This window comes from Quercus robur, chromosome 11 (assembly GCF_932294415.1).
Source record: "Quercus robur chromosome 11, dhQueRobu3.1, whole genome shotgun sequence".
Lineage (NCBI taxonomy): Eukaryota > Viridiplantae > Streptophyta > Magnoliopsida > Fagales > Fagaceae > Quercus > Quercus robur.
This window is the reverse complement of record NC_065544.1, coordinates 37,957,130-37,976,679: the sequence shown is the minus strand read 5'-3', so window position 1 is coordinate 37,976,679 and position 19,550 is coordinate 37,957,130. Positions and strand designations below refer to the sequence as shown.

Below are 19,550 nucleotides of genomic sequence, written 5' to 3'. Positions count from 1 at the left end.
ATACTTGTCCCATCAGTCTCAGACCTAAGTCATTGAGAGTTGTTGATAAAGTTAATGGATAAGGCTTTGTTAGGCGCAGAGATATGCATGGGGAAGGTGGCAAAGGAAGCCTCTCTTAGATATTTTAGATTTCCCCTTCGAGCACGCCCCTTTACCTTTCTGCCCTTTTTCTTGGGTCAGCCAAGGACTGCACTGTCCCCGGCTGCTTCTCCGGGCCAATTGGGCCACACTATTCTTGAACTCTGGCCACGACCTTTTTAGGCTTGGGCCTTTGGACCCTTCATCAGCAAACGGGCCTGGCCCGTCGATTATCGGACCCCACAGAAATGTTAAATGACACATGGCAATTTACTAAACCTACGGTTTAAAAAAAGCCCACTTAATCTGTGTAATTTCCTCATCTTCTTTTCCTCACCTCACCTCTCTCTGCAACATTGCCACCATCACCTAAGCATGAGAGACCCATCGATGCAAGCTTTGATCCAACCCAAGATTCCAAAGAAAATAAATCCAACACCATCTCCCTTCTCTATACCTATTACCCAGTAAGATTAGAATTTTAAATTTAAAAAACATTGAAAACAAACTTCTAGATCTGTTAATATTAATCATTGTTAAATATAACAACATAAAAATCTGAAGACAATACTAATATTAATTCATTCGAATCATATAGACATTTACAAATATAGATCACAAACAATAGGGAATATCACTACATTGTAGAAGCATTATGCCCAATCTCCAACAGCAAACAATCCCAATCGGCAACCTTGTTGCTCTGCTTTGCATCCTGTCTTACTGGGTAATAAAATTCGGCTACCCAATCAGCTTTTTGGCACCTCCAATCTCTAGCCGCAAACCCATCCACACCATCTTATAATTTCCACATCTTCTTGTGGTCAACCCAATCTGTGTTTCGAAATTTCCTGATGTTGGTGAAGTGGACGATGGGGGTGGACCGGCGGAGGACAAAAACTTTTGAATTACTAATTTTAATTTGTTTTTTTTTTTTTTTTTTTTTTTAAAATATGATGTAGTGGTATAGTTATAGGTTTATGTGGAATGAAAAATCAATTTTTATTATTTCATTTGACACATCAGTTTTTTCCATCCAAAAAATAATAGCAGAGATCAAATTTACACAACATTAAAAAGGCTAAGGACTAAATTAACACAATTAAAAAGTTAAGGACCAAATTGAGATATAATGTAAAGAATAAGGGCCAATTTTGTAATTTACCCAATTTACTTTTACCTTTTATTGGGTTTTGTTTCATTTTTTACCAAACCAAAATCACATTATCTAATTTTAATAATCTGTCAGTTGGCACCTCAAATAACAATATGGCCATAGGCACAGAGTTACAATCCCATACATATCAAAAAGAGTGAAAGACCATCAAATAAAATGTGGATTTTCTTATCAGGCTGTATTCGGTTAATCTTTAATCTCCAAGGGGGAAAAAAACCTTATGGGCACAAAATAATTGTGCCCACTACTACTCTCAGAAGCCCAAAGCCTATCTCAGCCTGATTGACCCAATTAACTTTTTAACACTTTATCGAGCCCGAAGTTATCGAACTGAGCTTCACTTCGTAGTGGCCTAGCTATGGGCTGAGAGCGACCCACATCAAAAGCCGATGGCTTTCCTCCCCCAAATTAAAAGCATCGCCTATCAAATGCAATTGAACATATCCCTTTATCAGGCCGAGGAAACACCTTAGTAGTGTTATTATTATTGCTCTTTGGCATAGTCGTTAGATTATTTACTTCTTGCAAATCCTTGACCGATGAAGCCTAGGACATTAGACATTTCTACTCGGTTTAGAATTCATTTTTAGTAAGCTTTTTTTTTATCGCAATGTTTGATAGACACGTGAATCTTTTTAGAATTTATGATATGTGTTTTTTGGTAAACAACTTTTATTTGCAAAAATTCACAAATCACCCTGAGAAAAAAACAAAAACAAAAAACCTACTGTTGGTGATGGAACGTTAGCATTACCAGCATAAAGTAGTTCAATGCCTAGACTTCAAAAATTGGTTAAACATTTTTATATGGTACTAATAGCCGGTAATGATTAGAAAATTGACACTACCAAATTGTTTATAACTTGATGGTACTTTTACTAATTCTTCTATATTTTATTACAGCTATGGAACAAGTATTTTCAATTATAAATAACATCAAAATTAGGTTTTATAACAAAACTAGTTGCATACCCACGTGTTGCGTGTGATAATTTTTTTAGAATGGTCTTATTAAATATTTTATTAATACTATAATTTTAGTTATTAACCATTAGTTTTTCATTAGTTTTTAAGTTAATAAAAACCTTAAATATCTCATTTTTTACCTTTGTACACACACACACACATATAGTGAGTCTCTACACATACCTTTAAAAAAACTCTATATATTCCACTTTTTGGATGCGTAAAATTATAAACTACTACTCCATAATGATAGTGGCTAATTATATATATATATATATATATATTTTTAGTGATCTCATTTGTAACCCATTATCATATATTTACTAACTGATGATTTGTATAATGAAGACGATAAATGAGAGGTATCATTGTTCATTAGATTTTTGAAAGTAATAGTGTATGAATATATATATATATATATATATATATAAGGTTAAATGAAATGTCAAAAAATGGATTTTTAAATTTTCTAACTTTATTTCTTATGTAATTTCTACTATTATCAGAGAACGTCTCTTTTTTAGTTATGATTAGTATGGTTTCCATAGTTTAGAGTTTGATTTGTTTTAAATTTAAATTTAGTACTATGATTGTATTTAATTGTTGATTGTTGATTATTGATTTAATTTTTTAAGTGAATTTAATGGTTTATGTAACTACACTGTAAAGTTTTTAATGTTTTCCACATGGTAATCTCTATTATATTTTTTACTTCTCCTTACAACCTCTTTGTTTTCCAATCAACAATTACTAATTGACATTTGTTTTTTTTTTTCTTTATCTTCTCTTTATTACTTTGTATTGTATTTTTTACATACCATCTCTCTCTCTCTCTCTCTCCTTTGGCAACCTATCATTTTCCAAAATTTGGTGATGATTCTATGACATTAAATATGCATTATTAGTTTTTTTTTTTTTTTTTTTAATTTAGTGTTTCTAACTTGATTTGTTTTGTATTTCATTCTTCCTTTGATGCATTGGGTGTGAGAATGAGTGTTTCCCTAGCATTACTCCACTTAATGTGGACAATATTATTTATTTAATTTAGGCCAAAAAATATATTTTAAAAATTTTAAAATAAAAAAGAAGTGGAAATATAAATAATTTAATGATATATATGGGGGATGTGACTGAATTTAAATGTTAAATAAAATGATATGAGAAAGAAAATAAAAATAAAATACATAACAATAAACACTAACTTATCCAAATAATTCTATGTAATATAATAATAATACATTCTTATATACTATTTTTAATTATTAATAATGCAATATAATAATTGTAGGGACACGATTTTTAACGACCCAAGGACGACATTGGGCTCGTATGTACAGGGCCCGAACAATATGATTTGTAGAGAGTGGGTTTGGAAAGGCCTGCCTTTGGGCGCTGGGTTTCGGTCTGGTCCCAGTTTCATGAGCGATCATACAAAGATGAGTTTGGACTGCATAACTGAGCCTTGCATCAATGTAGTTTGAAAGGTTTGACTCCTCGGAATTAGTCCGAGGAGCATTACATTCTCACCATTCCTCCTTTTTCTTCCTTCCATCTCCGGGGGCCTCCTCCCCCCCCCCCCCCCCCTCTCTTTCTCCTCCTTTTTTCCCTTTTATACTAGTATTCGATTTCCCTTCTTCATCTACGTGTCAGTTTCTCCTTGTTTGGGGCAATTACTCGTCCTATCAATCTTCACGTCAGAGTAATTGGGAAAAACTGGATAGCATGGTATGGGGTATGGGCTTGTCAGGTGCTGGGCTCCACGTTATGGTGTTGGCAGCTTTCTCGTTTGTACTGCTCTTGTACTGAGTTTGTCCTTTTCCCACAGACGTCTTGTGAGGTCGTGAGATCGTCCTCGGCCACATTCTTGGGCCGTTAAGGGGCTTTCGTCATACGTCCTCGGCAGTAGGCTCCTCGGCTTGGGCTTTGGGCCCTTAATGTGAAGTGGGCTGGGACTTCAAATTTCAGGCCCCACAATAATATTTAACAATCAAAGTCATAAAAAAATAAATAAAAAATAAAAAACTTAAAACACAAAACTAAATCCCATCAACCAAAATAGAGTTCTAAAGAATACAAAACTTTTTCAAGCTAAAATAGAGATGCAAGAAAAATAAAAATAAAAATCCACCAAAAAATTGAGGGAGAAAGAGTGGGAAATAACCACTTTTTTGTGAGAGAAAATTATGTAAAGAGTGGAAGAGTGAATGACAAATTTATACTAAGAGGATGATACTAAAAAGAAATAAAATAGAGGGTGATAAATGGAAAGAGGAAGAGTGATATCAAGGTAGAATATTTTGGGAGATAAAAGGAAAAGAGAAGGAGAAAGGTTAGAGAAAGTGTAAATGTAAAAAAAAAAGAGTACAATTTGATGAGCACAATTTTCTTTTATTTGAATTTAAGTAAAGTATTACATTTTTTTTTAATAAACAAAAAGAGAGAGAAAATATAAATAATTTAATGATAAGGAGGATATGGTTGAATTTCAATATTGAGTAAAATTAAGAAGAAAAAAAATATTAAAAGATGTAACAATAAACACTAAATTATCCAAATTATACTATGTAATGGAATACTATTTTATTTTTATCTACTATCTTTAATTTTCTATAATGCAATCGGATAAAATTTAACAATCAAAGAGCAAAATAATAATAATAACTTAAAACACAAAACTAAATCGTATCAACCTAAATTACAGTTCTTAAAAATACAAAAATTTATCAACCTAAATTGGAGATGTAATAAAATATAAAAATCCACCAAAAAATTGAGAGAGAGAGAGAGAGAGAGAGAGAGAGAGAGAGAGAGAGAGAACTATGCAAAGATGGAAAAGAGTGACAAATTCATAGCAAGAGGGAAGGGATAAGAAGAGACAAATAAAGAAAGATGAAGGGAAAGATGAATAGCAATATTAAAGTAGAGGATAGTGGGAAGATAAAAAGGTAAGGGAAAAAGAAAGGTTGAAGAAAGTGTAAATATTTAAAAAAAAAAAGTGAATGTAAAAAAAATTATAGGAAAATTGTAAATAAAAAAGAAATATATATAGATGTTAAAATCGACAAAGATGAATATGTAAAGTCAATAATCTATTTATATATATATATATTGTAAAAAAAAAGAATAAATAATAAATAATAATTATGTGGTGAATGACATGGCGATGAGGTGGCACAACAGGAGCTCAACAACAATAAATGTCACGCTTCAATTTTTAGTAATATATAGATGAAAAATGATATTCTAACAGACTATTGGTTTTACTTTCAAGTATTAATTTAGTTTTGAATTTTAGAGGATTTCTTCTTCATGAATATCTGAATTTTTTAATCATGTTTGGCCCCTAAAGACAAATTATTGGTTCTATACTTAAACAACAACAACTAGCTAACTATTAAGAACCTGCCTTGGTATTAGGGTAGGGGTTATGTTGTGTGTTGTGTAGGCTAATGTTGCATTATGTATGTTGTTGCTATCGTGCCATGTCTAGCGATGCTATGCAGCTACATTCTATGTCCTGCTTGATAGGCCAAGAATATATTGACCACTTGTGATAAATTAACCAATTAATTAGCTAAGTTAATTAATTAATTCAATTAGCATGTAATAAGCGTGGTAGCTCAAACAAATCACTAACTAAGTTAATATGCAGCGGAAAATAATTTGACATGGTGATTTGTTTACGAATGGGGAAAACCTATATGGCAAAAACCCCACTGAGTGATTTTAAGATCACCACTCATGAGAATTCACTATTATCACAACAAACGGTTACAAGTAAAGAAATCCTGATACCTTATACCAACCTACAATTGAACTTTTACCTCAATACCCAATTGGACTTGTTCTATAGTGACAATCTCTCATGTTAATGTACGGCTCCCAGTACGTGACTAACCAATTTGATGCGTGGATCTCAGTATGCGACTTACTCACCAACTTGAGAAAGATGTTGATTGCAAAGTTCTTCAATTTATCAATATCTAACCTTTTAATTGTGTTAATTTGATTTCTAACATTTTTAATGGTGTGTCAATTTAGTCCTTATCATTATTACTTGGATGGAAAAGGTTGATGTGTCAAACAGAACAATAAAAAAATGATTTTTCATGCCACATCAACTACTAACTATACCATCACATCAAATTTAAAACAAAAACCAAATTAAAATCAGTAATTCTAAAGTTCGTAAATCAGAAGTTTTTGTACTCCACCGGTCTGCCCCTATCGTCCACTTCACCAACCTTCGAAAATTTCAGAACCTTATAGATAGGGGTGTTCATGGTGCAATGCAGTGCAGTTTTGGGCAATTTTTAGCACTGCACTTTGCAGTGTGGTTCAGGCAAAACCATAACTGCACTGCACCTCATTTTGCGGTCATGTATGCGGTGTGGTGTGGTGTGGTGAGGTTTAAAGTTTAGCAAAAACCATAACCACACCATACCTCATTTTTGCGGTTACATGTGTGATGCGGTGTATAAGATGCGGTTTGAAACCAATATATTTTTTAAATTTTAGGCTTTTCCTGCCTAGCCCAAAACTGAATTTTTCCTTTGTTTTGGGCCAATTTTGAAACTATTGAGCTAATTTTTCTTTATTTTGGGTTGGCTTTCCTAATCAACACTTGCAAGGATTATTATTATTTTTTTTTTTTGAAAAACTATGGTCATTAAACTATTGATTAATAATATATTTAATATTAAAAAAAATAAATACTAATATATAGAGATGGTGCGGTTTTTTTATTATAAAACCGTAAACTGCACTACACTATGCAGTGCAATGCGGTTATCCCATTTTGCGGGCAGTTTCGGTGCAGTTTTTGCAATTTGTGCGGTTTGGTGAACACCTGTAGCTTTACACATTGGGTTGATCTTACCGTAATGTCAATAGATCTAAAATTTCAGATTAGGCATTGGTTTTTCCAAAAATTATGGTAAAGATTAATTCATATAACCTTTGGATAAAATATTTTCCTTTCACAAGGAAAAGGAATTGAGTCAAATTGTTTTTAGAATAAAAGACATGGGTCCAAGCTTAGAGGTGACAAAATGGGGAGCACGTTTGGAATACGATCAAGATGTTGAATATCTCAAACAAAATATGTCTAGGTCTAGTAGCTGCAACATCACTCCTTACAAGGATAGCCCTCTCTCCCTCGAAAGACTCCGAGTAACTTCTTAATTGCAAAACAATAAAACTCATATATCTACTACCCATGGCTCTGATACCATAACTACCCAGGAGAGAGCACAGAAGTAATATGGAAGCATAAACACTGATAAAATAGAAGATAAAGAAGAAAATAGCAAAATAGATATATTCAAAATAAGTTAAAACGAAATATAGAATATGAAAACGGAAACTAGTGAAATCTTACTTGAATAAAAACTTCTGTCTTTGATTAAAAATGAAAACGTCTGTCTTTGATACAAGCTTTGAAAATAAAACTTTGTCTGAAGAGTTACAAGATAAACTACCCAGGAGAAAGCACAATAGTAATATGGAAGCATAAACAATGATAAAATAGATGATAAAGAAGAAAATAGCAAAATAGTTATATTCAAAATAAGTTGAAAAGGAATATAGAATATGAAACAGAAGTTGGTAAAATCCTACTTGAATAAAAACTTCTGTCTTTGATAAAAATTGAAAACAAACTTCTGTCTTAGTTACAAGCTTGAAAATAAAACTTTGTCTGAAAAGTTACAAGATTACAAAGTAAAATCTGTCTTTGATACTGAAAGGTTACAAGATTCTATTTGAAGGGAATGGTTACAAGATTACAAGAGAGGAAGGATTACAAGAGTCTTTCTGAGAAAAAGAGTGCTATCTTCTTTATGGGAGGATTACAAGAGTCTTTCTGTGGAAGAGAGTGCTATCTTCTTTATGGGAATAGAACTTTTAAAATTTGAACCTAAGAATTGAGAATTTTTTGAACTTGTAATTTTGAACCTCTGAACTGGACCTATATTTTGGACTAAAGACTTTGGACCTATCTTTTGTCTTCGGGGTCTATCCTTTTATTGATGAAATAAACCATGGTAAGTTTTCAAAAGTAACTTGATTTAGTAAAGTTAACTCAAGTTATACTATTGGTGGAGACTTGTAGAAGATTGTGGAAATTACTATTGATGAGCAGTAGTTTGTTTGGGAATCTATCAGGTCTCTTTTCACGCATGCTAGTAGTGACTTATGAACATCTGTCTGTATTTGTCTAGACTGTACTGGATCTGTCTGGAAGCTATTTATGTGTGCTGGTGAATAGTGATTTATTGTAGGTGATAGTAATTTGTCGCAGGTGAATAGTGATCTGTTGCAGTTATTTGTCCTTTTTGGATCTATTTGATAATAGGTTTAGTAGCTATTCTGTAATTTTCTTTCTCAATTCTATTTGATGATGGCTATAGTAGCTATTCTGTCATTATATCTGTTAGTCGGGCATTTCTAAAAATCACCACTTGAATACACTGTCATTGTTGACCTTGTATTCTGAAGGGATGTTGCCTCTATTGAGATAACTTCATGCTTTATCTGAAATCTTCATTGAAGATTTCTGTTTTGGCAAAATTCGGTCTGAGATTTTAGCATTTGGATGGCTATCTTGCTTGCTAGGCAATTGACCGTTAATTTTAAAATTAACAAATTAATATAGTGCAAGGATACTAGTGGTCCAACAATGGAGTTTCCCAAGGAGGTGGTCCCTGTTAGGTTCTAAGGAATTAGGAACCAATGTATTAGAACTTTAATGTGTAATGTTGGCAAACTATGATCAAAACATTTAGTCTAGATTTGGGCTGCTCAAAGTGTGTTTTTGTGTAAAGTTGGAATCAAGTGTACTGTAGGATTTATTATACAAATCTGCAAAGCTCGATCGATCGAAAATTAGACTCGATCGATCAAAGCTCGTGCAGATTGTTTTTCTGCAGAATTTTCCAACTCAAGTCCAAGCCCGTATGACGTGTAGGGTTTAATGTTTTGCCTTAAGTATAAAAAGAAAAACCCTAGCCATGTTTTACTATTATTGTTTATGCTGTGTGTGTAAATCTCTTGTGAGATCTAAAGGTGTTTGTCTTCATACATACTTAGGGTTATCAAGATCAAGATTGATGCCAAGAGCTTGGTAATCGTTTCAGTTGTTGCATAAAGAGCTTAAAGAGAACACAAGTGGGAGTACTTGTAGTTGCTATGAATCTAAGAAAGAAGTAATTTGTGGACTTGAAGCTATTACGTGGTAGTAGTAGTAGTAAGTTTTCTACTCAAAGTAATAATAGGATGTTAGTGGTCTAAGTCGCTATTGTAAAACTTTAATTCTGTCATAATGAATTTGTTTTACCTTGAGGATAGTTAGGTTAAAACCTCCCCAGGTTTTTTATCGGTTTAGTTTTTCTGAGTTATCATATCGTTGTGTTCTTTATTTTCTGCATTGTTTACTTGATATGATTTATTTGTGTTTACCTAGATTTGAATAATTTACCTAAGTTAATCACTTGGCTAAATAACTAGGTTAATCTGTTTGTGTTTAAGGGGTCTAAAAACATACAATCCCGATAGCAAGGATACCAATGGTTAGTAATAGTTCCGCCAGTAATTATTAATTGCTTGGAAGTAGAATAAATACATTTATCAGCTTATCATCTGTTTGCTTGTTCACGCTTAAACTAGGCACACACTAATTAGAAACATGGACTGTGATGATATAGATTATGATGAAGGTTATAGCATAAGTGATATAGACAATAATTGGTTAAATAGTAATATGGATTATGATAAAACAAATTCTGATTTTGATAGTGATATAGATGATTATAACTATAATAAAAGAACAAATAATTGGAATACAATAACAAGAGATAAAATCAACCGACAGATTGATAGACACAATAATAGTTTGTTAGAAAGGATTAATAAAAAAATAGAATCTTTAGAAACGGTGGAAAGATCAATAATAAACACTAAAGTAGAAGGGAAAAATGATAGTTTTATGGACCTACTTGAAAGAATGAAAGCTTTAAATTCAGAATTAGAAAAAGAAAGAGAATTTGAACCTTATCATAGATCACCTTTAGTAAAAAGCATGACAGATAAAAAAATAGTAAGAAAGATAGCCTGATAGAGACAAGTGATGAAAGAAATAATGTAAAGAAACTAAAAACAACTTTGACAAAAAGTAAAGAAGATGGTCACATAGTGCAAAAGAATTCAAGAATAATAGAAGAAGAGAAAGAAAAAAGTCCTATAGAAATAATGCAAGAAGAAGATAACATACAAAGACAAGAGAATAATAATAAGAAAGATGACATAGTAATGGAAAGAGCAACACGTATAGAAGCCAAAGGAAAGAATCCCAGTACTATAGAAATAATACAAAAGAAGAACTTTAGACATAATTGATAAAGACAAAGAAAAAGGAATGATAAGAAAAGGCATAGTAAAAGAGATGTTAGAAAAAATTGAAAGACAAAATGATGTAAAGATAGAAGCTATACATAAGAAGTTAGATATAAAAGAAGAGATAGAAAAAGAAAGATAAAGGAGTACTTTAGTAGAACTAGTCAACAAAGGATGGACAAATAATAGTCGTAGGAATAATGATAGTTTAAAAGAAAACATTGATGAAAGGCTAAAATCAATTGAAAGATCCATGATATATACCCAAAATATTTCAGCAGAAATGTGGAAATCAGAAAATCCATGTTAAAAGTCTGAGAGTGAAAATTTCAACCTAGACAAATTTGACTTCAAACTTTGCACAAGGATTGCTTCCACATGGCTTCGAAGATTAGCATCCCCTTTGAATCTGAAGGTATACAAAGCTTGCCTTTGTGTTATGCCAACTGGACAAATTCTATAAACTTTAAGTTCATTCCCTCCTCTGATGCTTTCAGGTCTTTCTTGCTTCCAAATTGGTACATGTTTTGACGAGTTGAACTTTGAGAGCACTGCAGACGCCAAGGCCTGCAGAGTTATATTCCCAGACCTGCCCATCAAAGTCCAAAATAAGATTTTCACCGCATCAGAAACAGAAAGAAAAGACTTCAGGAAATCCGGTTGTTGCATGGAGATGAATTATCGTATCTGACAATGTTGTTCCGTATCTAAAACTTCAATCCATTACCACATTGCATGAGGCAGAAAGAGTGAAAACTAAAAGATTCATGCAACAATATTCCTCTTATCAGTTCAAACAAATGTGAGCGCTATGACTATCATCCAAGCAGTTAAGTTTCTGATGGGAAAATGTGCCAATCTATCAAAAATTGGTTTATACTACATAATGAAGGAAAAAAAATAAGGGGAACATCAGTTATGAAAAGTAATGAGCCTACCTTAAGAAAATGGACTTCAAATCTAATGCCCCTCTTTCTCTTACATAAACATGATGCACGGCTTCTAAGCCGCTGGTGCACTTGCAGGGACGTTTCTTGGACCCTGGGCTCCTTTCTTCTCTCTCGAATCGTTGTTGCCAAGTGAATGCACAGGCAGCATGATGAGTGTACTGCTGCCATATCCACAAGCGCTTTGAAAGAATCAGATGGGCCCTCATACTTCCACCTAATCAATGGAGATCTTATTGTTAACAGAATTGTTCATGAGGAAGTAATCAATTTCTGGCACGTATTCAATGGAAAAGAATCCAAAAGTAACCATAATTTAGTTTTTACACTATGGTTTAACCATCATTTTTTCCCCATTAGTGAATTATCATTTCACCATGTAAAATTGAATTTTACCTTAATGATTGATTGTATGCATCTGTATTTTCAGCTAGGTATTTCATCTTCTTGGCAATTGGCTCAATATCTCCTAGCTCCCTGATATGTAAAATTGAACCAGGAAAAGGGGCAGAATCTTGAATATTTGGAGCACCAACTACCACAGGGACAGAACCTGTGGATGATTAATACCATTTTCCAATATCAGCATCATGAAAATCTCCATATTCTTCAGGTAGTATATGGATTTTCATTAAGCATCTGCAACCCAATTTTTATATACATCATAGTTGTCAGTATCGTACGATACGCAATACGTTTCGTACGATATGTATCATATCGTGTGGAAAAAGTTTCATATCGTATCGGTGTATCATAAGTGCTCATAAATCATATGATATAGTGTGCATATCGTATAAATTGTATTGTATCGTAGAATCATACATATTGTACGATATATAGACAAATGCTTTATGTTAACGTGTATTATGTTATGGGCTTTAGGCCCAATTAGGTTACTTGTATAGCACACTTGTACTTGTACTACACTCTACTTGTACTGCACACATATGCCTCATATATAAAGGCAGTGATGTATATTCTTTCATTCAAGAAATACAATACAATCATTCAGTATTTCTAACATGGTATCAGAGCCATTGCTCTAACCTTCTTGTGTCTTGCAGTCCTGTCTTTGTTGGTGTTTTCCGCTGCCTCAACTTCTTCGGTCAGTAAACCTTTTCTTTTGTGCCCTCAGAGGTGCCAAGGTTGAATCTTCACCGTCAGAAGCTCGATCACCGCCACCAAGATCACTGCCTCCGTCAGGTCTTCCATATCAGACCTCCGATTAAGACATAAGAAATATCAACGTATAGATTTTCAACCGATCTACACATAGCCACCGGAATCATCATCATCTGACCTCTCACGCGCCGCCACGCGCCGGTCAAAGATTCGGCCGCTTTTCCACGCGCCATCTGTGTTGCTCCGATCATCTCACCGCCGCAGTCATCGGATTCGTCTTGCTCCGATCTACATCACCGGCGAAGAATCAGCATCATCAGGCGTGCCACGCGCCCTCACGCGCCGACAGAAGTTTCGGCGAAGATTGGACCACGCGCTCACGCGCCGCTGGGTCATCTGCTGACGTCATCTCTGCCCCGTCATCATCTACGTCAGCCCTAGCTGACGTCATCACTGGAGTTGACCGTTGACTTGACCGTTGACCGTTGACTTTCTGCAGAGTTGACTTTTTACAGTACAGGTCTCTTTACCCAGTTTTTCGCGTAGATTTCATTTTTGCAGTCTATTTTTGCATATTTTGCTTCAAAATGAAGAATAAGGACAAGTCTTCTTCCTTTTGCAACAATCGTCGCCGACAATCCAACAAACGTTTTTGCAATTTTTGCAAACGTTTTGGCCATAATATTGAGACTTGCTATCTACGCAACAAATCAGCTGTTTCCATTTCTGCTGCTACTGTTGCTAACACTGAGAGTATCCAACCTATGGCTCCCGTCTTTGCAAAGTCTCAGTCTTCTGGATCCACTTTCACCATTTCCAGAGATGATCTTATAAATATCATCGCCAATGTCATTCGTATGGTTGGTAATGCATCTTATTCCTCTTCTCTCTCAGCTTTATCTGGTATGTCTCCTACCTCTTGGCTTATGGATTCTGCTTGTTGCAATCACATGACACCTCACTCGTCCTTATTTTCTGACCTTAAACCTGCACCGCACCCTCTTAATATTCGCACAGCAAATGGTTCCACAATGTCTGGTCATAGTATAGGTTCCGTTGCGACCTCCAATCTCTCGGTTCCTGGAGTCTTTAATGTTCCTGACCTTTCTTATAATTTATTTTCTGTTGGACAATTAGCTGAGTTGGGTTATCGCATTATCTTTGATTATTCTGGGTGTATTGTGTAGGATCCGAGGACGGGACAGGAGCTTGGGACTGGTCCCAGAGTTGGGCGTATGTTTCCCGTGGACAACTTTCGTCTTCCACTTGTTGCTCCAGTTTCTGTTGCTGCAGCTGCTACAGCTTCTTCAATTCCTTCCCTTGCACTTTGGCATGCTCGCCTTGGTCATGCATCTTCCTCTCGGGTACAACAATTAGCTTCTAAAGGTTTGTTAGGTTCAGTGTCTACAAAAAATTTTGATTGTGTTTCGTGCCAATTAGGAAAACAACCAGCTTTGCCTTTCAATTCTAGTGAATCAATATCCACTAATATCTTTGACCTTATTCATTCTGATGTTTGGGGCCCTTCTTCTGTCTCTAGTATTGGTGGGTCTCGATATTTTGTTGTCTTTGTTGATGATTACTCTCGCTATAGCTGGATTTTTAATATGAAATATCGTTCTGAATTATTGCAAGTATATTCTAATTTTGCAAAAATGGTTGAAACTCAGTTTTCCAAACGCATCAAAATTTTTCGATCTGATAATGCTCTTGAATATACTCAATATGCTTTCCAAGCTGTTTTGCATTCCTATGGCACTGTTCATCAACTAACTTGTCCAGGTACCTCTCAGTAAAATGGTAGAGCCGAACGGAAACTTCGTCATATTCTTGACACTGTTCGTGCTCTTCTTCTCTCTAACAAAGTTCCTGCTCCTTTTTGGGGCGAAGCTGCTCTTCATGCTGTTCATACTATTAATCGCATTCCGAGTCCGGTTATCCAAAATCAAACTCCATATGAGCGCCTTTTTGGGTCATGTCCAGACTATCACCACCTTCGCTCCTTTGGTTCTGCTTGTTTCGTTCCTCTTCAGCCACATGAGCATAACAAACTTGAGCCTCGGTCAAGGCTTTGTTGTTTTCTTGGCTATGGTGAAACTCAAAAGGGGTATCGGTGTTATGACCCTGTCTCTCATCGTCTTCGTATTTCTCGCAATGTTGTCTTTTGGGAACATCGCCTCTTTGTCGAGCTCTCTCACTTTCGTGCCTCCCTATCTTCCTCTTCTGTTTTAGATCTTTTTCCAGATGAGGCACATATTCCTTCTGTAGCTGCTCCTGATCCTCCTGTAGTTGCTCCTGATTCTCTTGTAGACTTCTCTGTCCAACCACCAGATGTCACTGATCCCTTTCCTAGTTCACCCTTTAATGAACAGGTGGAAGATGAACAGGTTGAAGACGAGCTACCCAACCCCAACCCTGAGCTTGGGTCCCCTGCTCCTGCTCCGCCTGAAGATCTTGCACACGACATTCCACCTCGTCACTCAACTCGAGTAAGATCTATTCCTACACATTTACTTGATTATCATTGTTACACTGCTCTTGCTACATTACATGAGCCTCACACCTATCGTGAGGCTTCCACTAACCCTTTATGGCAGATTGCAATGAAAGAGGAACTTGATGCATTATCTAAAAATCATACTTGGGATTTGGTGACACTCCCTCCCGGGAAATCTGTGGTTGGTTGTAAGTGGATCTACAAGATTAAGACTCGCTCTGATGGGTCCATTGAGCGCTACAAAGCTCGTCTTGTTGCAAAAGGTTTTACACAGGAGTATGGGATTGATTATGAAGAGACCTTTGCTCCGGTTGCTCGTATCTCATCTGTCCGTGCCCTTTTAGCTGTTGCTACTGCCCGTAAATGGGACCTTTTTCAGATGGATGTCAAAAATGCATTCCTTAATGGGGATTTACATGAAGAAGTTTATATGCAACCTCCTCCTGGTCTCTCTGTTGACTCAAACAAGGTTTGTTACCTTCGACGTGCACTTTATGGCCTTAAACAAGCTCCACGATCTTGGTTTACCAAATTCAGCTCTACCATCTCTCATTTGGGTTACATGGCCAGTCATTATGATTCTGCCTTATTTCTTCGTCGCACTGACAAAGGCACTATTTTACTTCTCCTGTATGTGGATGATATGATCATAACTGGTGATGACCTCAGTGGCATTCAAGAACTCAAGGATTTTCTCAGTCAGCAATTTGAGATGAAAGATCTTGGACATCTCAGCTACTTCTTGGGTCTTGAAATCACTCATTCTACTGATGGACTTTATCTTACTCAAGCTAAGTATGCTTCTGAACTCTTGTCTCGAGCTGGACTCACTGATAGCAAGACTGTTGACACTCCAGTTGAGCTTAATGCGCATCTGACTCCCTCAGGGGGGAAACCATTGTCTAATCCCTCTCTTTACAGACGATTGGTTGGCAGCCTAGTTTATCTCACAGTTACTCGTCCAGACATCTCCTATGCTGTTCATCAGGTGAGCCAGTATCTGTCTGCTCCACGATCAACTCACTATGCTGCTGTTCTGCGCATTCTTCGATACTTGAAGGGCACCCTCTTTCATGGCCTTTTCTACTCAGCTCAGTCTCCTCTTGTACTCCGTGCATTCTCTGATGCTGATTGGGCAGGAGATCCTACTGATCGCAGGTCTACTACAGGTTACTGTTTTCTCCTTGGTTCTTCTTTGATTTCTTGGCGAAGTAAGAAACAAACTTTTGTGGCCTGCTCCAGTACTGAAGCAGAATATCGTGCTCTTGCTGATACCACATCTGAGCTCCTTTGGCTACGATGGCTCCTTAAGGATTTGGGTGTGTCCACCTCCTCTGCTACTCCCCTTTATTGTGACAACCAGAGTGCCATTCATATTGCTCATAATGATGTCTTTCATGAACGGACTAAACACATCGAGATTGATTGTCATTTTATCCGTTATCATCTTGTCCATGGTGCTCTTAAGCTTTTCTCCGTCTCTTCCAAAGATCAACTTGCAGATATCTTCACCAAGTCACTTCCTAAGGGACGCACTCGTGATTTGGTTGACAACCTCAAGTTGGTCTCACATCCACCTTGAGTTTGAGGGGGGCTGTTAACATGTATTATGTTATGGGCTTTAGGCCCAATTAGGTTACTTGTATAGCACACTTGTACTTGTACTACACTCTACTTGTACTGCACACATATGCCTCATATATAAAGGCAGTGATGTATATTCTTTCATTCAAGAAATACAATACAATCATTCAGTATTTCTAACACTTTAAGATAAGATTTTTTGTTAAAATTTGTACTTTTATTTGAATCTAACAAGTTGTTAGACTTGTTTTTAGCAAAAAATTATTAGTTTACTTAATTTCTCCTACTAAAATAATATATTCATAAGTTTTTTTCCCCTTTCCCCTACAATTGGACTACACAGTACACGCTTACCTTTCACTTTAATATTTAAAAATTTATTTAAATTTACTTATTTATTTTTATCCTTATTGTTATAAGTCAAAAAAACTAGAATGCCAAAAAAAAAAATTAAAATAAAAAGAATAAGAAGAGATAGTAAATGTAATGATGAATAACGATGAAGAAAATTTTAATGAAGAAATAAATTTGCAAAATTATAAACATGATGATAGCGTTGACTTAGATGGAGTTGATTAGGAAATTTGATGAATATGATGAAAATAAATTATTATTTTTGGGTTATTTGTAATATATTATCACTTTTAAATTTAAGTAATTTGAATGTGTATGTTATAAACACATGTTAATTTGATTTATTTAATTAGCTTGTTAAATATTATTAGAGCATCTTCAGCAGCTTCAACAAATTTTTGTACTATTTGGAGAATGAATAGTGACATTTAGCTTTTACCTACCTACTTTTTCAAATATATTTCCAACAGATTCTCTATCTCATTTAAATATTATTTCTTCATTTATTGTTTATTCTTTTTTTAATCATAATTTATTCTTTTTTTAGGCTGTGTTTGTTTTGGGTGAAAACCATTTCCAGAAATGCTTTTCTGTATTTACGAGTGTTTGGTTGTGCATGAAAAATGCATTTTCTGGAAATGGTTTTCAGCTGACCGTGTGTTGGGTGTAAATTGATTTCCGTTTTTATTTTACCTCCAAATACAATTTTTCGGATAACAGAGAGAGAGAAAGAAAGCTGAGTGAGAGTGAGATAGAGGAAGAAGAGAGAGGGAGAGAGCACAGAGCCAAGCTCCAGCCAGAGAGATCGCACCCAAAAAGAGAACGAACCCAAAGCCCAAAGCCGTTTGACTTCGCCTTCGCGCCGATCACCGTTCGAATCGCACCTTTCGTCGTCTCTGATCGCCGTTCGAATCGCACCCTTCGTCGTCCCCGATCGCCGCAGTCGCAGCACCGATTTATCATCCCCGATCACGATGGTCTCACCCCAAAACCGATCGTCCTCGACCCCAAAACCGATCGTTCTCGACCCCAAAACCGATCGTCCTCCCTCTCTTCCTTCTTCTCTCAATTTGACCGGATTATGATTTTTTTTTCTGGGTTTTATTTGTGTTTCTAAATTGAGGGATGAAATCTATTTGTTTGGCAGGTGAGAAAATGTGAGAAAATGCGTTTTCTGTGTGATTTTGATTTTTATTGTTGTTGTGGTGGTGTGGTGGTGGTGTTTTGGTGGTTGTAGCTTTTGATTGTCGGAGTTTGCTGCCGTGGGTTGAATTACTGTGTGAAAAATTTGTAGGAAAATAGCATTTTCAACCATACAACCAAACACCAGAAAATATTTTTCACAACATTTTCTAAAATGCAACCAAACACTTAAAAATATTTTCCTTTCCCGAAAATAGCATTTCCGAAAAATAAGTATTTTTCGGAAAATCACTTACATGAAACAAACACAGCCTTAATAACTATATTTTTCAATGAGAAGCGTTATGTTCAAAACATTTTACGTAATACTTTCACAACAAAATTTATGTGGAAAGTTGTTACTAGTTCTAATTTGAACCCAACATTGAAATTATTTTTTTACTCGCCAATATTAATTAATAACAATATGTTCCTTAAAATTTATTATGAAAATATTGTAAAAATATTGTAGTAATATTTTTCAATTAGGATTTTTTTTTTTTTAATTATTTTTCTTCCAACCATTTCATTTTCATCCACATTTCCTTTCATTTTTTCTTTTTTCTTTTTCTTGTTTTTCTCCTCCACACAAGTGTCCAGCCCCCTTCTTTTTATTTTATTTTTCACCTCATCAAGAACATTCCAGCATCTCTTTGCTTCACATCAGAGAGAGAGAGAGAGAGAGAGAGAGAGAGAGAGGTTTGTCATCCTCCAGTTGCTGCTCCAGCGCCGCTCCAGCATCTCCACCGTCGTTGGGTCAGATCAGCTTGTTCTTTCTTTTCTGTTTTTTTCTTTTTTTCCTTTTTTCATATTTGCTTGTTCTGATTCAACTTTATTTTAAGAATTGGATTTTATTTTGTGTTTGGATTAATTCTTTTGCTCATGAATAGGTCTCTCTCTTTTCTCTTTTTTCTTTTTTTTTTCTTTTATTTTCTAATTTCATTTAGTTTATGAGAAAAAAAGAAGCAACGGCAACAAAGTGAATGAGAAAAAAAAAAAAAAAAAAAAAAGAAGCAACAAAGAGAATGAGAGAGAAAAAAGAAATCTGAAGGAGAGAGAAAGAATTAATATAAAAAGTAGTTGGTATAATATTTTATTCAAGAAATTCAATAGCTAATGAACAGTAGCCCATCAGATTTGATGGGCTACTGTTCATAAGTCAAAAAAAAAATTTGGGTATGCATAATCCGCTGGAGTTGGTTTTTTTGCTCACATTCTCTATTATAGCTAATATTTTTGGTATGCATGCATT

The 19,550-nt window shown here is 35.2% G+C and overlaps 1 protein-coding gene across 1 annotated transcript; it reads left to right on the top strand.

Annotated features, from left to right (window-relative positions):
- The first annotated feature begins 15,543 nt into the window (after positions 1–15,543).
- LOC126707291 (uncharacterized mitochondrial protein AtMg00810-like) lies at positions 15,544–16,870 on the top strand. Its single transcript, XM_050406888.1, has 2 exons — positions 15,544–15,647; positions 15,848–16,870. The coding sequence occupies exons 1-2, from the start codon at positions 15,562–15,564 to the stop codon at positions 16,758–16,760; spliced, it is 999 nt and encodes a 332-aa protein (XP_050262845.1). The 5' UTR covers positions 15,544–15,561; the 3' UTR covers positions 16,761–16,870.
- Positions 16,871–19,550: the final 2,680 nt, after the last annotated feature.